This window comes from Gopherus evgoodei, chromosome 22, assembly GCF_007399415.2.
Source record: "Gopherus evgoodei ecotype Sinaloan lineage chromosome 22, rGopEvg1_v1.p, whole genome shotgun sequence".
Taxonomy (NCBI): domain Eukaryota; kingdom Metazoa; phylum Chordata; order Testudines; family Testudinidae; genus Gopherus; species Gopherus evgoodei.
Genome location: NC_044343.1, coordinates 15,591,920 through 15,611,374, shown reverse-complemented (window position 1 = coordinate 15,611,374; position 19,455 = coordinate 15,591,920). Strand labels below are relative to the sequence as shown.

General features: G+C 44.1%; 2 protein-coding genes across 2 annotated transcripts in view; one reads left to right on the top strand and one right to left on the bottom strand.

Moving 5' to 3' along the window:
* Positions 1–961: 961 nt before the first annotated feature.
* On the top strand, positions 962–10,347 carry LOC115638831 (kelch-like protein 23). The gene is made up of 3 exons (XM_030540836.1): positions 962–3,275; positions 4,316–4,727; positions 9,806–10,347. The coding sequence occupies exons 1-3, from the start codon at positions 2,354–2,356 to the stop codon at positions 10,095–10,097; spliced, it is 1,626 nt and encodes a 541-aa protein (XP_030396696.1). The 5' UTR covers positions 962–2,353; the 3' UTR covers positions 10,098–10,347.
* A 4,509-nt stretch (positions 10,348–14,856) lies between these two features.
* LOC115638820 (ceramide synthase 4-like) overlaps positions 14,857–19,455 on the bottom strand; it is a 35,459-nt gene continuing 30,860 nt past the window's right edge. Inside the window, 2 exon segments of the mRNA XM_030540814.1 lie at positions 14,857–15,128; positions 15,130–15,191. Of these exon segments, the coding sequence (XP_030396674.1) occupies positions 14,903–15,128; positions 15,130–15,191 (288 nt within the window). The 3' untranslated portion in view covers positions 14,857–14,902.

The following is a 19,455-nucleotide window of genomic DNA, read 5'->3' as shown; positions in this document are numbered from 1 at the left end:
AAAACTTTAATAAAAGAAGAAAAACATAATAAAACTTGTCTCTGTAATCAAGATGATAAATACACAGGGTTTTTATAGCTTATAGACAATAGAAAGAAGCTTTCTCCAGCAGAAACACAATTTAAGCTACTTCCAGCAAGTACACATCTGCAAATAAGAAAAACAAGTTAAAAGACTATAACCGCCTTTGTACTTACTAACTATTCTGAATAGATAAGAGACTGTAGCAGGGAGATTGGCAGAAACCTGGTTGCACCTCTAGTCCCCTCCAGGACCCCAAGAGAACAATGCACAAACCCAAAACCCACAAACAAAGGCTTCCCTCCACCTAGATTTGAAAGTATCTTGTTTCCTGATTGGTTCTCTGGTCAGGTGTTTCGGTCCCTGTTTGTTAACTCTTTACAGGTAAAAGAGACATTAACCCTTAACTACCTGTTTATGACACAGACGAACTACACACTTGTAGGAGACTCCAGGGCAACTCAAGCAGGCACCAGTTAATATTGACTCTCAATAATCAGATAATGCCAAATCAAACTTTTTCTGAACTTTTTGTTCTTCTAAAAGTTTTGATAGTTTGACTTTTTGTCCCAATTGAGGCTGAAAACAGGATGAAATACTGGAATTTCCCAGGGGACAGAAATTGTTTTCCAATCAGCTATAACCATCCCATCCTGTCCCTTGACATGGATAAATGAAGAAAGTTAGATCAGTGTGTGGAGAACTCCTGCTTCTGGTTCTTTGAAAGGCTCTCATATACCGTGGTGATGAGCCATAGTATAAGTATTTAGGTGGACCTACTACTGGACTAGCAATATGATGACCCAGAGCACTTCTAGAGAATAATATTGCCTTTGTCAGTGCTACGGGCAACAGCCAAATCCTCCTCAGGTCACGTATCTTAGAATCTGACCATGTCAGCTGGGAGCTTGTGCACTTTACATTGGTTGACAGAATTAGAACTGCTCTCTGGAGCAGCCCTTGTGTTATTAATGAGGGACTGGGTTGGTAGAAAGGGATAGCATCAATGCTAAAGTGCAGAATCCCAGTCTCTCCAAGCTGTAGCAGCCTGGTATGAATTCTGCAGAGCTCAATTTCAAGGATTGTAACCAATCTGGAGGCAGACTTGCATCAGAGCACCCAGCATCATTTAAATCCAAAATGTCAGATTGATTAGTGTGAGGTTCAGAGTAGGAGACAGTTGAGACCTAGTACCAAGGTCCTTAGAAAAGGGCTCTTAACTGCTAAAGAAGCATTATTGTGAACCTCATGCTAGGAGACAGTTTCTCCTTAGCTGGAGGAACAGAGCGGGGACTTTCTACTGCAGCTGACTTTCTGAGCCACATTCACTTTGCAGAAATACCTCCATCTGTGAAGACCTAGGTAATTCGGAACAGTGAGGGAGGGCATATTCACACTACTCTCTGTGAGAAGTAGAGTGGTGCTGGTGGGATCTGGATCCATTCCAGGGCCCCTAGATTTGCGCCTCAGTTTAGTTGGTTGCTTGTGTTTATCCAGTATTAAGTTGCAGATTGAACTTCTTCATTTAGAGAAAGACCTGGGAGTTATGACTCTTAGTTCTTGTTTTGTTTTACAACAGACTTTCTGCAGTTGAGAAAACCAGCTGGCTCCTTTTGGTTTTACTTTATGAAGCCCACATCATTCTGAACTTCCTCTGCTTTCCAGAACTGCAGAGAGATCTGACGGTTTAAAATCACACAATTAATTTCTCAGCTGTAGCTTAGTCAAACCATTTAACTGCATTGTGGTGAAAACAAGGACTGGGAGTTCTGGGCTCTCTTGCTGAATCTAAGATTTATCCTGGGGGCCAGGACAAATCACCTCACCTCTCTGTGCCTCAATTTCTTTGGGAGTAGAGATCAGCTGCCTATCCACCCACAGAGAATCGTTAGGGTTAGTTGAATGAAAACCACTGTATAACTGCCAAGTATTTATTTATTTCTTATTAATTTATGGAATTTGTTTAGGGTGTGCAGGGTTTTTTTCCATTCAGTCACTCACCATTAGGCTTCTGAAATCCATGAGCCCCTTCAGAGAGGCTTATTACCCCTTACTCTCAACGTTTATAAACTAGCCACAAAACCTCAGTATTGATTTACAGCCTTACTGCAGCAGCTGCTGAGGGGTCTGAGAGAAGTGAAGTGGTGGCAGAATAAGCTTAGTGAGAGTGGGAAAGACAGTGGAGCCAGACAGGGGCGTAGGCAGCATGGTCTATTTTTAGGACAAGCCTGGCATATCCCATATTTATTAAAGTCACAGTTCCAGATTCCTCACATGAGCAAAGGGTGCTGAAGGGCTGAGTTAATTTTAACTCCTCCAGCTGACAACTAACATGGACTGTGTGCAGGAACCAGAAGGGCTGGGACTTCAGGCAGAACCAGTTACCGACACCATTCTTGAGATTGGACAGAGACTTTTCCAGGTCAATCGTGGTGCACTATCTCTCCACAGTCGCTATTTTGAGGCCATGTTTTTTGGGGGCACTAGAGAGAGCTCTGAACACCACATAGTGATCAGAGGAGTAGATGCAGAGACTTTCCATGTGCTCCTCGAGTTCACTCGCACAGCCAAGGTGCTCATAACTCTGCACAATGTCACCCGCCTGCTGGAAACAGCTGACTTCCTCCAGTTTGAGAGAGTGAAAAGGATGTGTGAGAAGTTCCTGGAGAGGGAGCTGCATGTTTCCAACTGTCTAAGCCTGATGGCCTATGCCCAATGCTTTGCCTGTCCAGAGCTTCATGCATCAGCTCTCAGCGTGGCTCTCACGCACTGGATGGAAGTGACTTCTCAGGAAGAATTTAAGAAGCTTCCCAAAGAAATTTTGCTGCAGCTCCTGCAAAACGATGACCTCTTTGTTCCTCGAGAGGATGTCATTTTTGATACTGTGATGAAATGGATAATGCAGGACCCAGCATCTAGGGAGGAGGCCTTCTTGGACTTGGTCGGGCAGGTCAGGGTAACCTTTCTGAGTCTTTCCTTCCTCGATACCTTGGTGAAACAAAGCAGATGCCCTGGAGAGAAGGATACCTCTGCCAGGCTGCTAAAGAAGTTAGACAGCTGCCCTCCACTCAGCTGGAGGAATGTGGAGCTGTCTCATTGCACCAGCAGAAGCTATGAGATCCTATATGTTCTGGGAGGGAAGCATGATAAGGAACAGCAAGAATTGTTTCAATTTCAACCTAAATCTGGCACCTGGCATCTTTGCTCCCCACTGCAGCGCAGGAACCTCATCCAGTATGCAGTGGCAGCAGTAGGTAACTCTCCCTGAGATGCATGTGTACTCAAAACTCTTTGCAACAAATGGTGCACCTAGCAAGAACTGGGCAAACTCAGAGGAAGTCAGGGGTTAAAGTCTTGATTGCCATGGGCTCAGATTCTCCCCGCCCCCCATTAAACTAGTGCTGTTAGTGACTTAACTCAGACCTAAAGTTGTCTTTGGTTCAAAGACCTATTAGTCCTTGTGGTTGGGCTGTAAGGGGTTTGTATGGGGACTTGACTGAAAAAAGGAAATATTCATTCTTTCTGAATTTGATGACCATGGGGCATAAACATTAAAGCTCTGACTCTACTGCCACTTACATCAGTTGTGCAGAGTTAACTCTATTGTATCGCTCCCTTCTTAGGGCCCGAGCCCTCTCTGTCACAGTGATGATCTTCAGAATTAACTGCCCAGACCTGACTCTGTTACACTGAGTGCATTACTCTTACGGGAGACTTGCTTTATTCTGTTAGTCTGACACATCTGAGCAAATACTGAAACAAATGTTGTAAACTGGTATGACATTTAGGGCAAGTTAAAGGGCAGATTAGCTCTGTCTATCTTTGCAGCCATTTTGTGATGGCTTTGGGGTGATCAAGTTGTAATTGGAGGAATACTTGTGGAATGCACATTTTAAGCTTAGTTCTCTATAGAACCTTATTTTAAGAGTTAGCTTCCTCCTATCAGGGAAGAGAAACAAGGCCATCTGACTTACATGACCAATCACAATGCAGGCAATGCAGCTAAATTTCAAATACCGAGTGTCAAATATTTGCAGCAAACTGTTCATCACTCATCCATATTAGAAGCTGAAGGACAGAGTAAGACTCCAGTCCTGCACTCTGGTCTACATGGGCAGACCTCATACCTACCATTGATTCCAAGAACTTGCTCAGGTGCAAGGGACTCCACACATCAGGCTGCAGGAAGGAAACCTAAATGTGCAAATTGCTTGAGGGGAAGTGGGCAGCAGGATATGCATGAGGATGGCTGAGAGATGCCTCTGCCTGACACTTCTTTCCATTCTATCCCCAGGGAATTTCCTTTTTGTGACAGGAGGTTATTTCCGAGATGAGTTTGTGTGGTACAGCGTGGACTGGGTGTTGATCTATGATTGCTGGGAGAACAACTGGCTGGAAGGGCCTGCTATGAAGCAGTCTCGCAACAGTCATTGTGCCGTAGGGGCTGGGCTCTATCTGTACGTGCTTGGAGGGAGCACAGATGAAGGCATAATCCCAGATGTGGAGCGCCTGGCATTAATGGACTCGCAATGGCAAAACATGAGCCCCATGGTTCAGCCTGTGGAGAGAGCAGGTGCAGTCAGTGTGGGGACCAGGCTTTACGTGGTCTGTGGCCTGGATGAAAAGGGAGATGTGTATGGTGGAGTGCAGAGACTGGACATGGAAAAGGATGTTTGGGATGTCATCTCCTTTTCACCACTTCCCAGGTGAGGAACTCTGCTCTGGAATGTGACTCCCTGCAAAAGATTTCACGGGGATTTCATTGACGTCAGTGGCAAAACTCCTACCGACTTCAGTAGAGCTGAATTTCACCTCTGGTTGGTCTAGTATGATCCATCTGATCATGCTGGTTTCTGTTTGTAACCTGTATCTCTTCAAGCTGTTCCATCTCTTGAAGGGATAAGGTGATGTCCAGGATAGGTTCCCTAGCAGCATTTAGATTGGCCCCTATTTTCTAGGGTCACAACTGTTCCTCTTTTTAAAAGACAAAATTAAATTTATTATTGTTCATACTATTCTGACCTCCTTGTAAAGCACTCGCAGATAAAAATGCTATATAAGAAATAGGTATTACTGATTGATTTTATTTATAAATTTCTGTTTCAGTGACACCAGAGGCTGCACTCAGATCAAACCTCAATGTGCAGGGTGCAGCTCAAACCTATAGTAAGAGGCAACCTCTGCCCTAAAGAGTGTACACTTAATTTAACTCTAGATGCACCAAGTGAGTGTTACAGACAAATGTGTGGAGGGAGCAGGAAAGAGGAGGCGTGAGTCAGACCCATCTGCTTCTGCCCAGAACAGTGCATGCAGTTTGCTGAGGGTTTATTTACTTCTTTCTTTAGAAATAAACATATCAGTAGTAGAAGTTCCAGCTCAGCCCCCCAGCCATTGTTGTCTGGCTCTCAAATTAGTGTGAATCAGAATCAATATAAAAGGGACAATGCCAAGATGAAAATCACATCACAAAGGTTTGCAAAGTAAAGAATCACATAGCATTTAGTTCAAGGGTCCTCAGACATTTCATTGGCTGCCTTGACAGTATTTTAACAGATTCTCTCATGGACACATCCTCTATTCACCATCCTGTGAAACACGTCCCCTCCCATTCGTGGATCCATAAATTTCATGGCCAGAAAGGACCACTATAGTCATGTAGTCTGTCCTCCTGCATTGCATAGACTAGACAACCTCACCACTCCTCCTCCTATCTAATCCAGCAACTTTTAGCTGAGCTACAGCGTAGCTTTTAGAATGACAGCAAATCCTGATTTAAAGACTTGAAGTAATGGAGGATTTACAACACCCCTTACTGACTTGTTCCAATGGTTATTCATTCATTGTTAAAGTAGGCATCCTATTTCAGTTAGAACTTTGCTAACTTCAGGCAATGGCTTGTGATTGAATTAGAGCATATTTAATAGAAAGACTGATCCAGTCTTCATTTAAAGGCTTCAACTGAAGGCAAATTGAGCACATTGCTAATCTGTTCCAATGGTTAATTACACTCACTATTAAAAATGTGCATCTTATTTCCAGTTAGAATGTTGCTGACTTCAACTTCCAGCTTATGTATTTCTGCTAGACTAAAGAACCATTTCGTATCAGGTGTCTTCTCTTTGTATAAGTCCTCGCTAGACTTTAATTAAATCACGTAATCACCTTCTCTTTCATAAATTAAATAGACAGAGCTCTTTTGAGTCTCTGAGTATAAGGAGTATTTTCCAGACCTTGCATAATTCTTGTAGCTCTGCTCTAACCCTTTCCAATTTGTCAACATCCTGTGTAAAGTATGGGCACCAGAACTAGACACAATGTCCAGTAATGGTCTCACTGGTACCATATGGAGAGGTAATATCACCTCTATATTCTTCATCAATATTCCCTTGTTTCTACACCTTAGCTCTTTTAGCTGTACTATGGCACTGGGAGTTCATGTTAAGTTGATTATTTATAATGAACCCCTAAATCCTTCTTGCAATTACTGCTTTCCAGGACAGTTCCCAATCCTAGAAGTACAGTCCACATTCTTTGTTTCTAAATGTATGACATTGCATTTAGCTATCATTAAAACATATATTTTTTTAATTGCATCCAGCTAACCAACTGATCCAGACTGCTGTATATCAGTGACTTGTCTTCATTGTTTGAACACACTCCAGTACTGTTCTCTGTAAGCTTGCTTGCAAGATAATCCTGTTGTCTTCATATATCAGCAAGTTGATAGCCATATCAATGGATAATCATTCTTGCACTGTGCTAATCTGTGTGTCCTTTGCTAGATCTTTCGGCACCAAACATAACTCAGAGTCCTTAAGCTGTTCTTGTCAAATGTCCTCACAAGAGTAGGCAGAGTCTATTCTAATTGCCCTCACCCAGCTGAGCGCATCTGCAACCATATTTTGCTTTCCAGGTTTATGGTCAACGGTGAGTGTATATCCAGAGAGTTTGTGAATCCATCTGCACAGGCATCCTTCTGGGTGGTGCTTCATAAGGAGCTGTTACCCAGGGTTTTTTAAATACAAAGCTTTTGGTGACTACTTTTTGCGAGGCGATATTAGGAAATAAATTAATGAAGACGCAGCATGTTTGTCTGCTAGATGGTTGGCATAAATCATACAAAGGGCTTGTCTACACTTAGTGGTGGATCGACACAGGGTGATCGATGCATCAGTGGTCGATTTAACATGTCTAGTGAAGACCCACTAAATTGATCACAGGTCGCTCTCCTGTTAACTCCTGTACTCCACCTGAATGAGAAGCACAAGGGGAGTCAACAGAAGAGCATATCTAGTCGACATCACGTAGTGTGGACCCTGCAGTAAGTAGATCTAAGTACATCGACTTCAGCAACGTTATTCACGTAGCTGAAGTTGCATAACTTAGATCCATCTCACCATGTAGTGAGACAAGGCCAAAGTTAAGTGCTTTTACTTAAAGCCTTTACTTTTATTTTAGTCTTCAGCACTTTTACAGGAATGCCTTTACTTAAAGCTTTTGCTTTGTTTAACCTTAAGGGGATACAAACACAGTAGGTTACAGCATTATCCCACAAGTCTGGAGCGGTTTTTGAGTGTTTTAACAGCAGAGTTTTGGTGGCCAGCCTTCCGTCTGCTGCTGGAGATTTTTTTAATGTGTTCACAAAGCAATCTGCTGTCTCAGACCCTTAATTTTTTTTATACTTAGAAAGTTACAAAGATATGTTAATCAAAAGTGTTACGTAGCTGACCAAACAAAATCAACTGTTGGGCAAAAAGCAGGTGTTACAAAAACATGTTACTAAGAAAAAAATGGTTAAACAAGCAGTTTGGAGCTGTTTGGCTGGCAGCTAAATTTTCCCATAATGACAGTTTTAAAATATATTCAGACTTCCTGTTTTTTTACAGACACTTATCCTTGCGTATTAGGGAGGACAGAGTTAGGCTAACTTCTGGTGATTGTCTTAACCCCTCTCTCCCAGCTTCGCCTTAGTAATGCTAAGTTCCTGCAAAGGCCTACTAAATGCAATAAGGAGAATAATTGATAGTCCATTTTAATAATTGGCAGTGACTTGGACTCCTGGCTGGTTGCTGAAAATGTCCCTCATCAGAGCCACTGCAGGGCACTGTGCCCTGTGTACACTGTGAATTCTGAATATGGAAGATAGGCCTTGAAGACCTCCACACTAGACACTCCAGTTCTGTAGCCAAATCCTTGATTTCTCTCTCATTTAATTTGTGACCTCCAAAATCCACTAGTCTGTACCTACCGAGCTCATCAATTTGTTTAAGTGCAAATCCCACAGCAAACTTTGAGGCATCACAGGGTACAAGGAATGGATGTGATGGATCTGAGAAGTTAAGCACAGCATGGTTTAGAAGTCCTTCTTTCAGTGACTCAGATGGTTTTTGGTGTTGCTCAGTCCAGGCAAAGTTGTTCTTAATTAGCTGGTATAATGGCGCTGCTGCCCATGCTGCAAAATTTTGTACAAATCTTTGTAGAATCCACAGAGGACTACAAATGGTTGAACCACCTTTTCCTGGTTTGTTGCAACCGTTCAGTCTTTTGTAACATTCAGTTTCCAAGGTGGGGGCTCCTCACTGACTGTATGTCCTGGGAAGGTGATGTGACTCCTTGTAAACTGATATTTGTGTCCCAAAAATTTAAACTCTGACTCCTTACAAAGCTTTAAGATCCTTTCCATTCCTACCAGATGTTCCTTCCATGTTTTGTGGGAACGAATGAAGTCATCTAGGTATGTTAGTATGTCTTCAATTATCAAAACTTGGGTTAGACTATTTGCTACCCTCTGAAATGTCCTTGATGCATTCATGAGCCTGAAAGGTGTTCTGCAGAACTGAAACACCCCCTACAGTATCACAAAGGCAGTTTTTTCTCTATGCTTAGGTGCTCCTTTAATCTGATGACAAAGGTTGAAATTTACCCCTGTGAAGGGCCAGCACAAAGCTGATGCACTGGCGTGAAAGTCTTATGCTGTCCTCTGCACAAGTGAATTTCATTCCTAGAGCAGATCTGTTGAGAGAGATTGTAAAAACAGCCCCAAGTTGCTGTTTTGAACAATCATCACACTTTAAAATATGATCACCAAAGGCTGGCGTTATTTCTATTGTTTACTTTTTTACTTTCACTGGACTTGGACAGTGACACTAGACTGCTCAATTTCTAGTCAGTTTCACTATCTAGTGCTCTTGCCCTAGCATTTCCTCTTGTTTGGGGCTGCAGGGGGATATTTAAATGCAAAATACAAGCAGTATTCATTGAATTAAAGAGGAAAAGATAGGCAATTGCTATTAAATCCCAGGCCCTAAACTACCTGACAGTGTCCTGGGAAAGATTAATAACTATTTGAAGGAGTCAAGTGTCAGAGGGGTAACCATGTTAGTCTGGATCTGTAAAAAGCGACAAAGAGTCCTGTGGCACCTTATAGACTGACAGACGTATTGGAACATAAGTTTTTGTGGGTGAATACTCACTTTGTCAGATGCATGTCTGACCTCTGATATTTAAAGGAGGTGATTTTTCCCTGAAGTGGATGGTTGTTATTGAAAGCTAAAGAGTAGCAACTTTTCAGTTAACTTCAGATGCAAGTAAAGCAGAGAGTTGATTAGTAAGAATATTGCAGAGAGGGTCTGAGATCTTCACTCACCATCATCAAACTGAGTTATTCTCAGCAACTATACAATTTGTTGAATGGTTTTCAGTTTAGAGGAAACTGGATGCATGCTGGGGGTGCTGACCTTTCTCTTTGTGTCCTCCTGAGATCACCAGTTTTCCTTCTCCCTAGGTATGACCTCTGTGTTACAGCTCTGAATGGAGCGCTCTACACCATAGGAGGTGGAGCCTTTCGCTTTGATATGGACACAGATGAATGGACCCAAGTGGATGAAGAGTGTCTGACTCAGAAATTCTTCATGGGATGCAGCACCGCGAATGGCCAAATTTATCTCCTGGGACAGAGGAAGGGGAACATGGCTGTCCCCAACATGGTGCTCTTTGACCCTTACACTGACACATGTCAGGTGGTAGATAGCAAATTCCCTTGCCCCGTTCCTATTTATGGGTGTGTCTCTATATGAAGATTTGACACATGAGCTTAAGCAAGGCTGGACCCAGGCCACTATACAGAAAGGGAGTCCAGTGTGTTAACGCTTACAAGGGCTGCTATTTATTGTCTGTAGAACTTACAGAATCTTGAAAACATCATTTATTCCTCTCCTGATTTTATCTTTTTCAGTTTGGCAAATGCTGGTGTCCTTTGTCCTCAAAGAGCCAACATGGCAATGGAAGATTTGCTCCTTTCTTTATCAAGATATCGCCACTGGTGTCAGCATGATTCCATGGAAACATTAGTTAGCAAACTTACTAACTTGGCCTCTGCAGCAGCAGAAGGAATAACAGCTTTGCAGGGTCAGTCAGAAACATGGCTGTTGGTTTTTCGTTTTTTTGATTTTTCCAAATGACAGGACAGCAGCTTCTCAAATACTGAAGAGCACTCCAGGCAGTAGCAGGTGGAAGGCACCTGTCTAAAGAAAATCAAATTTCAGTCATTGAAAATTGATTCTTTTATTTTCAGTCCATAGGGATGACAATACCTAAAATGCAATCAGAGCCATGGGGAGACTATAAAGACCTGAGCCACTTCATGCTTCACTCCTCTGGGTTCCTAAGGAGCCTGGGCAAGGTGCTGATTATATTTGGAAGGAAAAGAGCAAGCATATGGTAGGATTTAAACTGATTCTTTATTCAAGCCAATGCCCTCATCACCTCTGTGCTGAATCAGCTCTATGTGTAAAGTGTCACTCGGGTTTTAGGAAGAACCTAGGGAATCCTGTTCAGAGGTGCTGTTGATGGCTATGGAGATAGTTCTACAAATGACAAGTGGCCATCGGCTAGCAAATAGGAGTTGAGCTGCATACACTTTGCACTGGTCTAATCTTACGATGCTCAGTCAGGGGATGAAATGCCAGCCATTGATGTCAATGGAATTTTGCAGTTAGCTACAAGAGGCCAAGATTTCACTCAGGATGGATGCATTGTCCCTCCCCGCTGCAACATTTCAGTGCATTATTATGCATGAGGCTGCTTGCTTCACAGCTGGGTGACATTTTCTGACTGAAACTGTTTCTCTGCAAAAACTGATTTGGTGTCACTGAAATGTTTCAATAATTTGTGAGACAAGGTGTGTGAGGTAATATCACCAATTTGTGTTAGTTTCACTGAAGTTTTAATTTTGAAAACAAAGCCAACAAACTTCAAACAAGTCAAAACATTTTCTTTTGACATTTGCAAAACAAAATATTTAATATTTTAAATTCAAAATAACTTTTTGTTACAAAATTTCCTTCAACTGTATTTTTTAAAAGTTTTATAAAAATGCTCAAAATCAAAGTGAAATGTTTTGTCTGAGGCCAAATGATTTTTTTAACCTCTCAATTTGCCAAAAGTATCAAAAAATTGTTTTTGGGTCAATTCAACATGATTTAAAAAAAAATGGAACTGCCACCAAACCAAAAAATCAGTTATTTGCCCAGCTCTGCCCATGACATGTATAACGAGAGAAATAAGACCTGATTCCTACTCATGTTTGAAAATTTACCTGCACTTTGTGCACCAGCTGCTCCCTAAGAGAGACACGCCAATGATATATGAATATGATAAATGATATAATTTATAATGTTAAACATTATGATCTAGAGCAGCGGTAGGCAACCTATGGCTGACTTTCAGTGGCACTCACACTCCCCGGGTCCTGGCCAGCAGTCCAAGGGGCTCTGCATTTTAATTTAATTTTAAATGAAGCTTCTTAAACATTTTAAAAACCTTATTTACTTTACATACAGCACTAGTTTAGTTATATATTATAGACTTAGAGAAAGAGACCTTCTAAAAATGTTAAAATGTATTACTGGCACACAAAACCTTAAATTAGAGTGAATAAATGAAGACTTGGCACAACACTTCTGAAAGGTTGCCGACCCATGATCTAGAGCTATGCTGGATAGAAAATTAATTAGCCATAGAGCAACGCATGTGACTGCATGCAAGCAGACTTCAGGTTGGCTGGGTAAAATACAAAACCTTTCTTTCTGTATTCTGAATTGTGCTGTATTAATCTTTGGCTAGTAATCTTTGATTAAATACATTCTGGTTGAGATGGTTGTCTGACATCTTGTATTATCATTATTTTTAAAGTTAAACTATGTAACAATGGTTTGGAGGGTGGATAGCAGAATGTGGTTCTTGGCTCTGAACTTTGGGGGCAGGGAGTGCATGTGTGTGAACCTGGGGGCTGGGGGGGGAGGGCACAGATGCTTTGATGTCAGTGATGTGCCTTTTCTTACAAAAATATACCTCCATTTGGCCAAGTTCACACATGCTCAGTAGGGGTTGTTAGAGGCTGGTGCTATGATTACAATTCCACCTCCCGTGAGCACATGCCATTCTCACACAGTTCTTCCAGGGCAGCAAGTGCTGACCAACACTTCCCTTGCAGTTGTGCTTCCTAGTGACCAAAGGCCAATGTGGCAAATTAAGGGGGCTGAATTAAGGTTTCTTGGACAGCAGAAAAGCCAAGACCTGCCTGGGCCCTGGACACTAAACCACCCGTAGAAGGTGTCACCCCAGAATAAGGCTGAGCAGGCAGCCAGGGCAAGGCAATGCTTGCCTCCTGGCAGATGAACAAGAGACTCCATTAGCCAGTGCTAAAGCAACACTTGTTTACAAGCTGACACTTATGGCTATATGCAAATTATTTGCAAATATAGACTCATAGACTTTAAGGTAAGGATTTCCTCTAGCCCGCTCCACACATTCACATAGACTCATAGACTTTAATGTCAGAAGGGACCATTATGATCGTCTAGTCCGACCTCCTGCACAATGCAGACCACAGAATCTCTTCCACCCACTCCTGTAACAAACCACTATCCTATGTCTGAGCCACTGAAGTCCTCAAATTGTGGTTTGAAGACCTCAAGCTGCAGAGAATCCGCCAGCAAGTGACCCCTGCCCCATGCTGCAGAGGAAGGCAAAAAACCTCCAGGGCCTCTGCCAATCTGCCCTGGAGGAAAATTCCTTCCCGACCCCAAATATGGCGATCAGCTAAACCCTGAGCATGTGGGCAAGACTCACCAGCCAGCACCCAGGAAAAAAAGTCTCTGTAGTAACTCAGATCCCATCCCATCTAACATCCCATCACAGACCACTGGGCATGCTTACCTGCTGATAATCAAACATTAACTCATGATGTAATTTTCATAAAATGTCACATGGAGCTGCATAAAGCCAGGCAGCTCTGTGCTGGCCCTCTCCACTGACCTTGGGCACTTTTAACTATCAGCTTATATTGCCTCCCAAATTCATAACCCCGCCTCCATCACTGCACCAATGACACTCAGACAAGAGCTGGACAACACTTTTAGAACAAGTAATTTATTTACTGGAAAATGTAATTTTAATCAGAAGAATGTCCAAGTGATCTTCTCGGAAACCCTTCCTCTTCCATGAGTAAAAGAAGGAAGAAAATTCCAGAAGTGAGCTGCTGGGTAGGTAAGTAGTAGAGTGTGGAGAGTTTTGGTTTTGTGGAACATTGGTCCACCTTTTGCCCCAATCTTCTTGGGGATAGGCCAGCTAGAGTGGTCAGGAGGGTGTTAAACTACCAACAAAAGGGGAGGGTGACAAGAGGGAAGATATTCGCACTATGTAGCACCAAACTGACATGTTTAGAACAAAATTAATCAAGGAACCAAAGAACACGAAGAGAAGAAATTATTTAAGTCCCTATGTACCCATAGTAGGAGCCTGGGTAACAAAACAAGAGGAACTGGAATCACTCATTTCTGTGCATAAATTTGATCTGTTTGGTGTCACTGACACCTGGTGGGATGGTTCAAATGACTGGCAATGTTAAAATCATGGTTGTAACCCAGTTAGGAAGGATAAGGTGGGCAAGGGAAGCGAGGGAGAGGTATTCTGGCAAAAATGGCATTACCTGTTTCTGAGTCACTGACAGCTCAGAAGAAAATGATCTAGCTTGCTTATGAACCAATGTCCTAACAGATAAACCTCAAGATGGGGTATTAGCTGGTGTCTGCTACAGACCATCAAATCACACTCGGGAACAGGATGACCTCTCCTTACACACCTAGTTATAATGTAATAACTTTAATTTGAGTGATATATGATGAAGGTCTTATGCTACCAGGACAAAACATTCTTGGAATTTCTAATTTTTTTTATAGATGACAATTTCCTTACTCACAGAACTAAAACTTACTGGTACCTTAGGTACAAGTGATCACATCTTGAGCACATTGATAATGAAGTCCAGAGCAGAGATATAGATATACTTGGCTCTTTAAAAGGGCCAGTTTCAAAAAGCTGAAAACAGCTGTGAGCTGAATCAGCTGGGAGAAAGAATTTAAACAGAAAAGCATGGTTGATAATTGGGAATTGCTTAAGAACACTTACTTCACTAACTACCCAAATCCCACACTCCCACAGGCAAGGAAGAAGGCTCTATTGGTTAAGTAATAGACCTACTTCCGAAGGGAAGTATCTGCCTGAGACATGTGCCTTTCTTCAGCACGGCTCTGGCATTAGTTCTGCTCAGTATCAGTTTTGTGGAAAATACTTATCTGCAATAAGAAGACATCATGGTCTTGCGGGTTAAAAGATTTGCAACTTTTAATTGCTAGTCTTAAAACTAACTCGCCAAATGGCTGAATCTTCACTAGGGTGACCAGAAAGCAAGTGTGAAAAATCAGGACGGGGGTGGGGGTGGGGGCGGGGGCGGTAATAGGAGTCTATACAAGAAAAAAACCCAAAAATCGAGACTGTCCCTATAAAATCGGGACAGCTGGTCACCCTAATCCCCACAGGTCTACACAGTGAGCATGACAGTTCCTAAGGCCACTGGGCTGCTTTGTTGTGGACGGGGGCAGTCAGCAGTTCTGGAGCCATCAGCACACCCATTAGTGAGATGGGCTCTGCCAGTTAGTTGTTGGGCCACGTCACTTTGGCTGGTTTCAGAGCGGTAGCCGTTACTTTGGCTGTAATTGTTTGTGACATTGCCGAAATACAGGGTCCCATTCTTCTCTTTTTTTGTTCTGTTATTGCACCTCTTCACTCTCATCACTTTCTTCTGTGTCACTTCTTGCATCATTTTTCATCTGCAGGAGAGAGAGATTTTAAATCAGAGGCGATAATACATGGAAAGCTGCACAAGAAACAGCTGAGCTACCGGATGACGAGTCCAGCTGCCATTTCTGGTTGTGAGCTTTAGCAAACTCTTTCTCGTGTCCTCCTGGGCTGCCCTTTGGAGAATCTCTCCTTGAAACTGTCTCTGACTGTCCCTCTGTCTCACTCGAGGGGTGACCCAGGGACAATCCCAGTCGACGCCAGGAATGGCTGTATGGTCATGAAGCAGCCTGAGGTCAAAGGAGCACATTAAGTTCCTAGGTGGGGAGGATTTACCTTCCAAACACTCACAGCTGGGCAGGACCGGCACTAGTGTTTTTAGTGCCCTAGGTGCACGGCCATTTTGCCTGCCCCTCGTGCTGGTCCCGCGGCTCCAGTGGAGCTGCCGCAGGAATTCCTGCAGAGAGGGTCCGCTAGTCCGCGGCTCCAGTGAAGCTGCCACAGCCGTGCCTGCGGGAGGTCCACCGGAGCCGTGGGAGCAGCGGACCGTCTGCAGGAATGCCTGCGGCAGCTCCACTGGAGCCGCGGAACCAGGGGACCCTCCGCAGGCACGACTGCGGCAGGTCCACCGGAGCTGCCTGCCGCCCCCCGCCGGCAAAATGCCGCCCCCCCGAATAATCCTGGCACCCTAGGTGATTGCCTAGGCAGCCTAAATGGAAGCGCCGGCCCTGCAGCTGGGCTAGACGTGAGGAGGGGGCTGAAGGCATGCTGGCCTGTGGTTTTGCTTGGGCTTCCCTGCTGTGAGAGCTGGGGCCCCTGAACACATTTCCTTTGTAGGTTCAGAGAAGGGTAACAAATCCCTGTTTAATGGGGCCAGAGGAAAGGAAAAAAGAGCTTTCTGCAGCTGGTTGGGCTATGCAGAGCCTCAATTCCAAGGAGGGGGAAGAATTGTTTGTGCTGGTCTGGGGGTAGAAGAGGAGAGTGGCATGGTTTGGAGCAACAGGATGAAATTCAGCAAACAAAAGGGTTTCTAGCAAGGAGCACATGGGCCAAACCCTGAGGTCCTTCCATGGCAAGTCTATTGATTGCGGCACATTGTGTGTGAATAAGGGTTTCAGGAGGCAGTGGATAGAGCATTGGACTGGGTACAGGAGACCTGGCTTCTGCCCATTCCACTCCACGGTGACCACTTATGTCCCATCCCCAGAAACCTGTTCCAGTCACAGATCATCCCTACTGCTGCCTCCTTGTCCCAGTGTCTTTTCCTCAGCTAGCCAGTACCAGTCTCATTCCAGTCTCCTTGTCCTGCAAGGCTTCATCTCCTTCCACCAGTCCTAGGCTACTTGTCCAGCTATTCCCAATTCCCCTACAAGGCCCCAGCTCACTGTTTCCTTCCTCAGCCAGTGCCAAGCAGTCTCCCCTTTGACTCCTAGTCTCTCTGCCCTGCCAGTTCCAGTCTCCCCTGGTTCCCAGTTTCCTCCTCAGGTTACAGTTCCAGGGTCTTTTCCCACCCAGTTCCAGTCTCTCCTTCACCCCAACTCCTAGTCACAATGTGCATTTCCCCCATCAGCCTCCAGACCCAGTCTCCTCATTCTCCTTTTCCCAGTCTGGCCAACCCCTCCACCCCAGGTCAGGCTATCATCTCTCCATTTGAACTTACAGCTTCCTCCTCCATATTGCCTGGGCCCAGGAGAGAAATCACTGAGATAGCACAGGAGAGACAGGCTCCCTGCTTTCAGTTAAAATGTAAGAACATAAGAATGGCCAGACTGAGTCAGACCAATGGTCCTTCTAGCCCAGTATCCTGTCTTCTGACAGTGGCCAATGCCAGGTGCATCAGAGGAGATGAACAGAACAGGGCAATTTATCAAATAATCCATCCCGTCATCCAGTCCCGGCTTCGGACAGTCAGATGTTTAGGGACACCTAGAGCATGGGGTTGTGACCCTCACCATTTTGGCTAATAGCCACTGATGGACCCATCCTCTATGAACTTATCCAATTCTTTTCTGAACTCTATTAATTTCAGTCTTTGCCAGAAGATGTTGTGAAGGCCAAGACTATAACAGGGTTCAAAAAAGAAACAGATAAGTTCATGGAGGATAGGTCCATCAATGGCTATTAGCCAGGATGGGCAGGGATGGTGTCTCTAGGCTCTGTTTGACAGAAGCGGGGAATGGGTGACGGGGGATGGATCACTTGATGATTCCCTGCTCTGTTCATTCCCTCTGGGGCACCTGGCATTGGCCACTGTAAGACGACAGGATACTGGACTAGATGGACCTTTGGTCTGACCCAGTATGGTCGTTCTTATGTTCTTATTGGGTGATCCCTGGTTGCCATGTTAACTGAAAGGTAACTAACACTTTCTTGTCAACTTTCTTCACACTATTCATGATTTTATCCCCTGCTAATGGGCTCTCAGATGAACAGTCCCAGTCTTTTAAATATATCCTTGTAGAAAAGCTGTTCCATAGCCGTAATCATTTTTGTTGCCCTTTACTTTTTCCAATTCTAATACATATATTTTTGAGCTAGGGCAACCTCAGTTGCATGCAGTATTCAAGGTGTGGGCGAATTTATATAGTGGCATTATGATATTTTCTGTCTTATTTTCTTTCCCTTTCATAATGGTTCCTAATATTCTCTTAGCTTTTTTGACTGCTGCTGCACATTGAGTAGACGTTATCAGAGATCTATCCATGATCTTTCTTGAGTGGTAACAGCAAATGTAGACCCCACTGTTTGGTATGTATAGTCAGGATTAGGTTTTCCAATGTGCATTACTTTACATTTATCAATATTGAATTTCATCTGACATTTTGTTGCCCAGCCACCAGTTTGATCAGATCCCTTTGCAACTCCTCATACTCTGCTTTGGACTTAACTATGTTGTGTAATTTGTATCATCTGCAAACTTTGCCACCTCCCTGTTTATCCCTTTTTCCAGGTCATTTATGAATATGTTGAAGAGCACTTGTCCCAGTACAGACCCCTGGAGGACACCACTATTTACCTCTCTCCATTCTGAAAACTGACTATTTATTCCTACCCTTTACTATCTTTTAACCAGTTTCTGATCCATGAAAGGACTTTCCCTCTTATGCCTTTGCTTAAGAGCCTTTGGTGTTAAAGGCTTTCTGAAAGTCCAAGCCAGGTCAAAAGCAGCCAGGAGAGGACTCGCAGGGCAGGGGCCCAACATCAAGCTCTGGCAGGCCAAGGGAGATGAGAGGACGGGGAACACCCTGCTGCAGGACTCACTGAAGAAAGCTACAGACGCAGAAGGCAGGGCAGTCTTTTCCTTTGGCAGCACATGGCAAAGGACATGCAGGATGGGCAACCCCATATGCTGGGTGAGCATACCAGACTCCACTCTGTCCTGTAGTCCAGAAGATCTCCAGCTTTGGAAACACCTGACAGGACCAACCTCCGGCGCAACAAGGGGACCTCCACCACCTGTGCCACAAGATATGGATTGTGGAACAGGGATTCAGCAAGGAGCTTTAAACCCTCAGTGGCCACAATGGACTTGGTTTTGGAGATCAACTTCCAGATCCTGAGGTGGTCCTGGCAAAACACCGGCAACAGTGTACCCTTGTTGCCAAGAAGGCTAGTGACATATTGGGCTGCATTAGTAGGAACAGATTGAGGGAAGTGATTATTCCCCTCTATTCAACACTGGTGAGGCCACATCTGGAGTATTGCGTCCAGTTTTGGGCCTACCACTACAGAAAGGATGTGGACAAATTGGAGAGAGTCCAGTGGAGGGCGATGAAAATGATCAGGGATCTGGGGCACATGACTTACAAGGAGAGGCTGAGGGAACTGGGCTAGTTTAGTCTGCAGAAGAGAAGAATGGGGGGGATTTGATAGCTGCTTTCAACTACCTGAAAGGGGATTCCAAAGGGGATGGAGCTCAGCTGTTCTCAGTGGTGGCAGAAGACAGAACAAGGAGCAATGGTCTCAAGTTGCAGTGGGGGAGGTCTAGGTTGGATAGTAGGAAAAACTATTTCACTAGGAGGGTGGTGAAGCACTGGAATGGGTTACCTAGGGAAGTGGTGGAATCGCCATCCTTAGATGGCTTGACAAAGGCCTGGTTGGGATGATCCTGCTTTGAGCAGGAGATTGGACTAGATGACCTCCTGAGGTCTCTTCCAACTCTGAGATTCTATGAACTCAGAGAGGTCTTGAGGGAGAGCTCTCGGATAGAGATAAAAGAGTTGCCGGTCATATCACAGCCTTTGGAGGTAGTGGAGGAAGTCATGCTCTAACTGGCTCATGAAGAGAAGGCTGCCA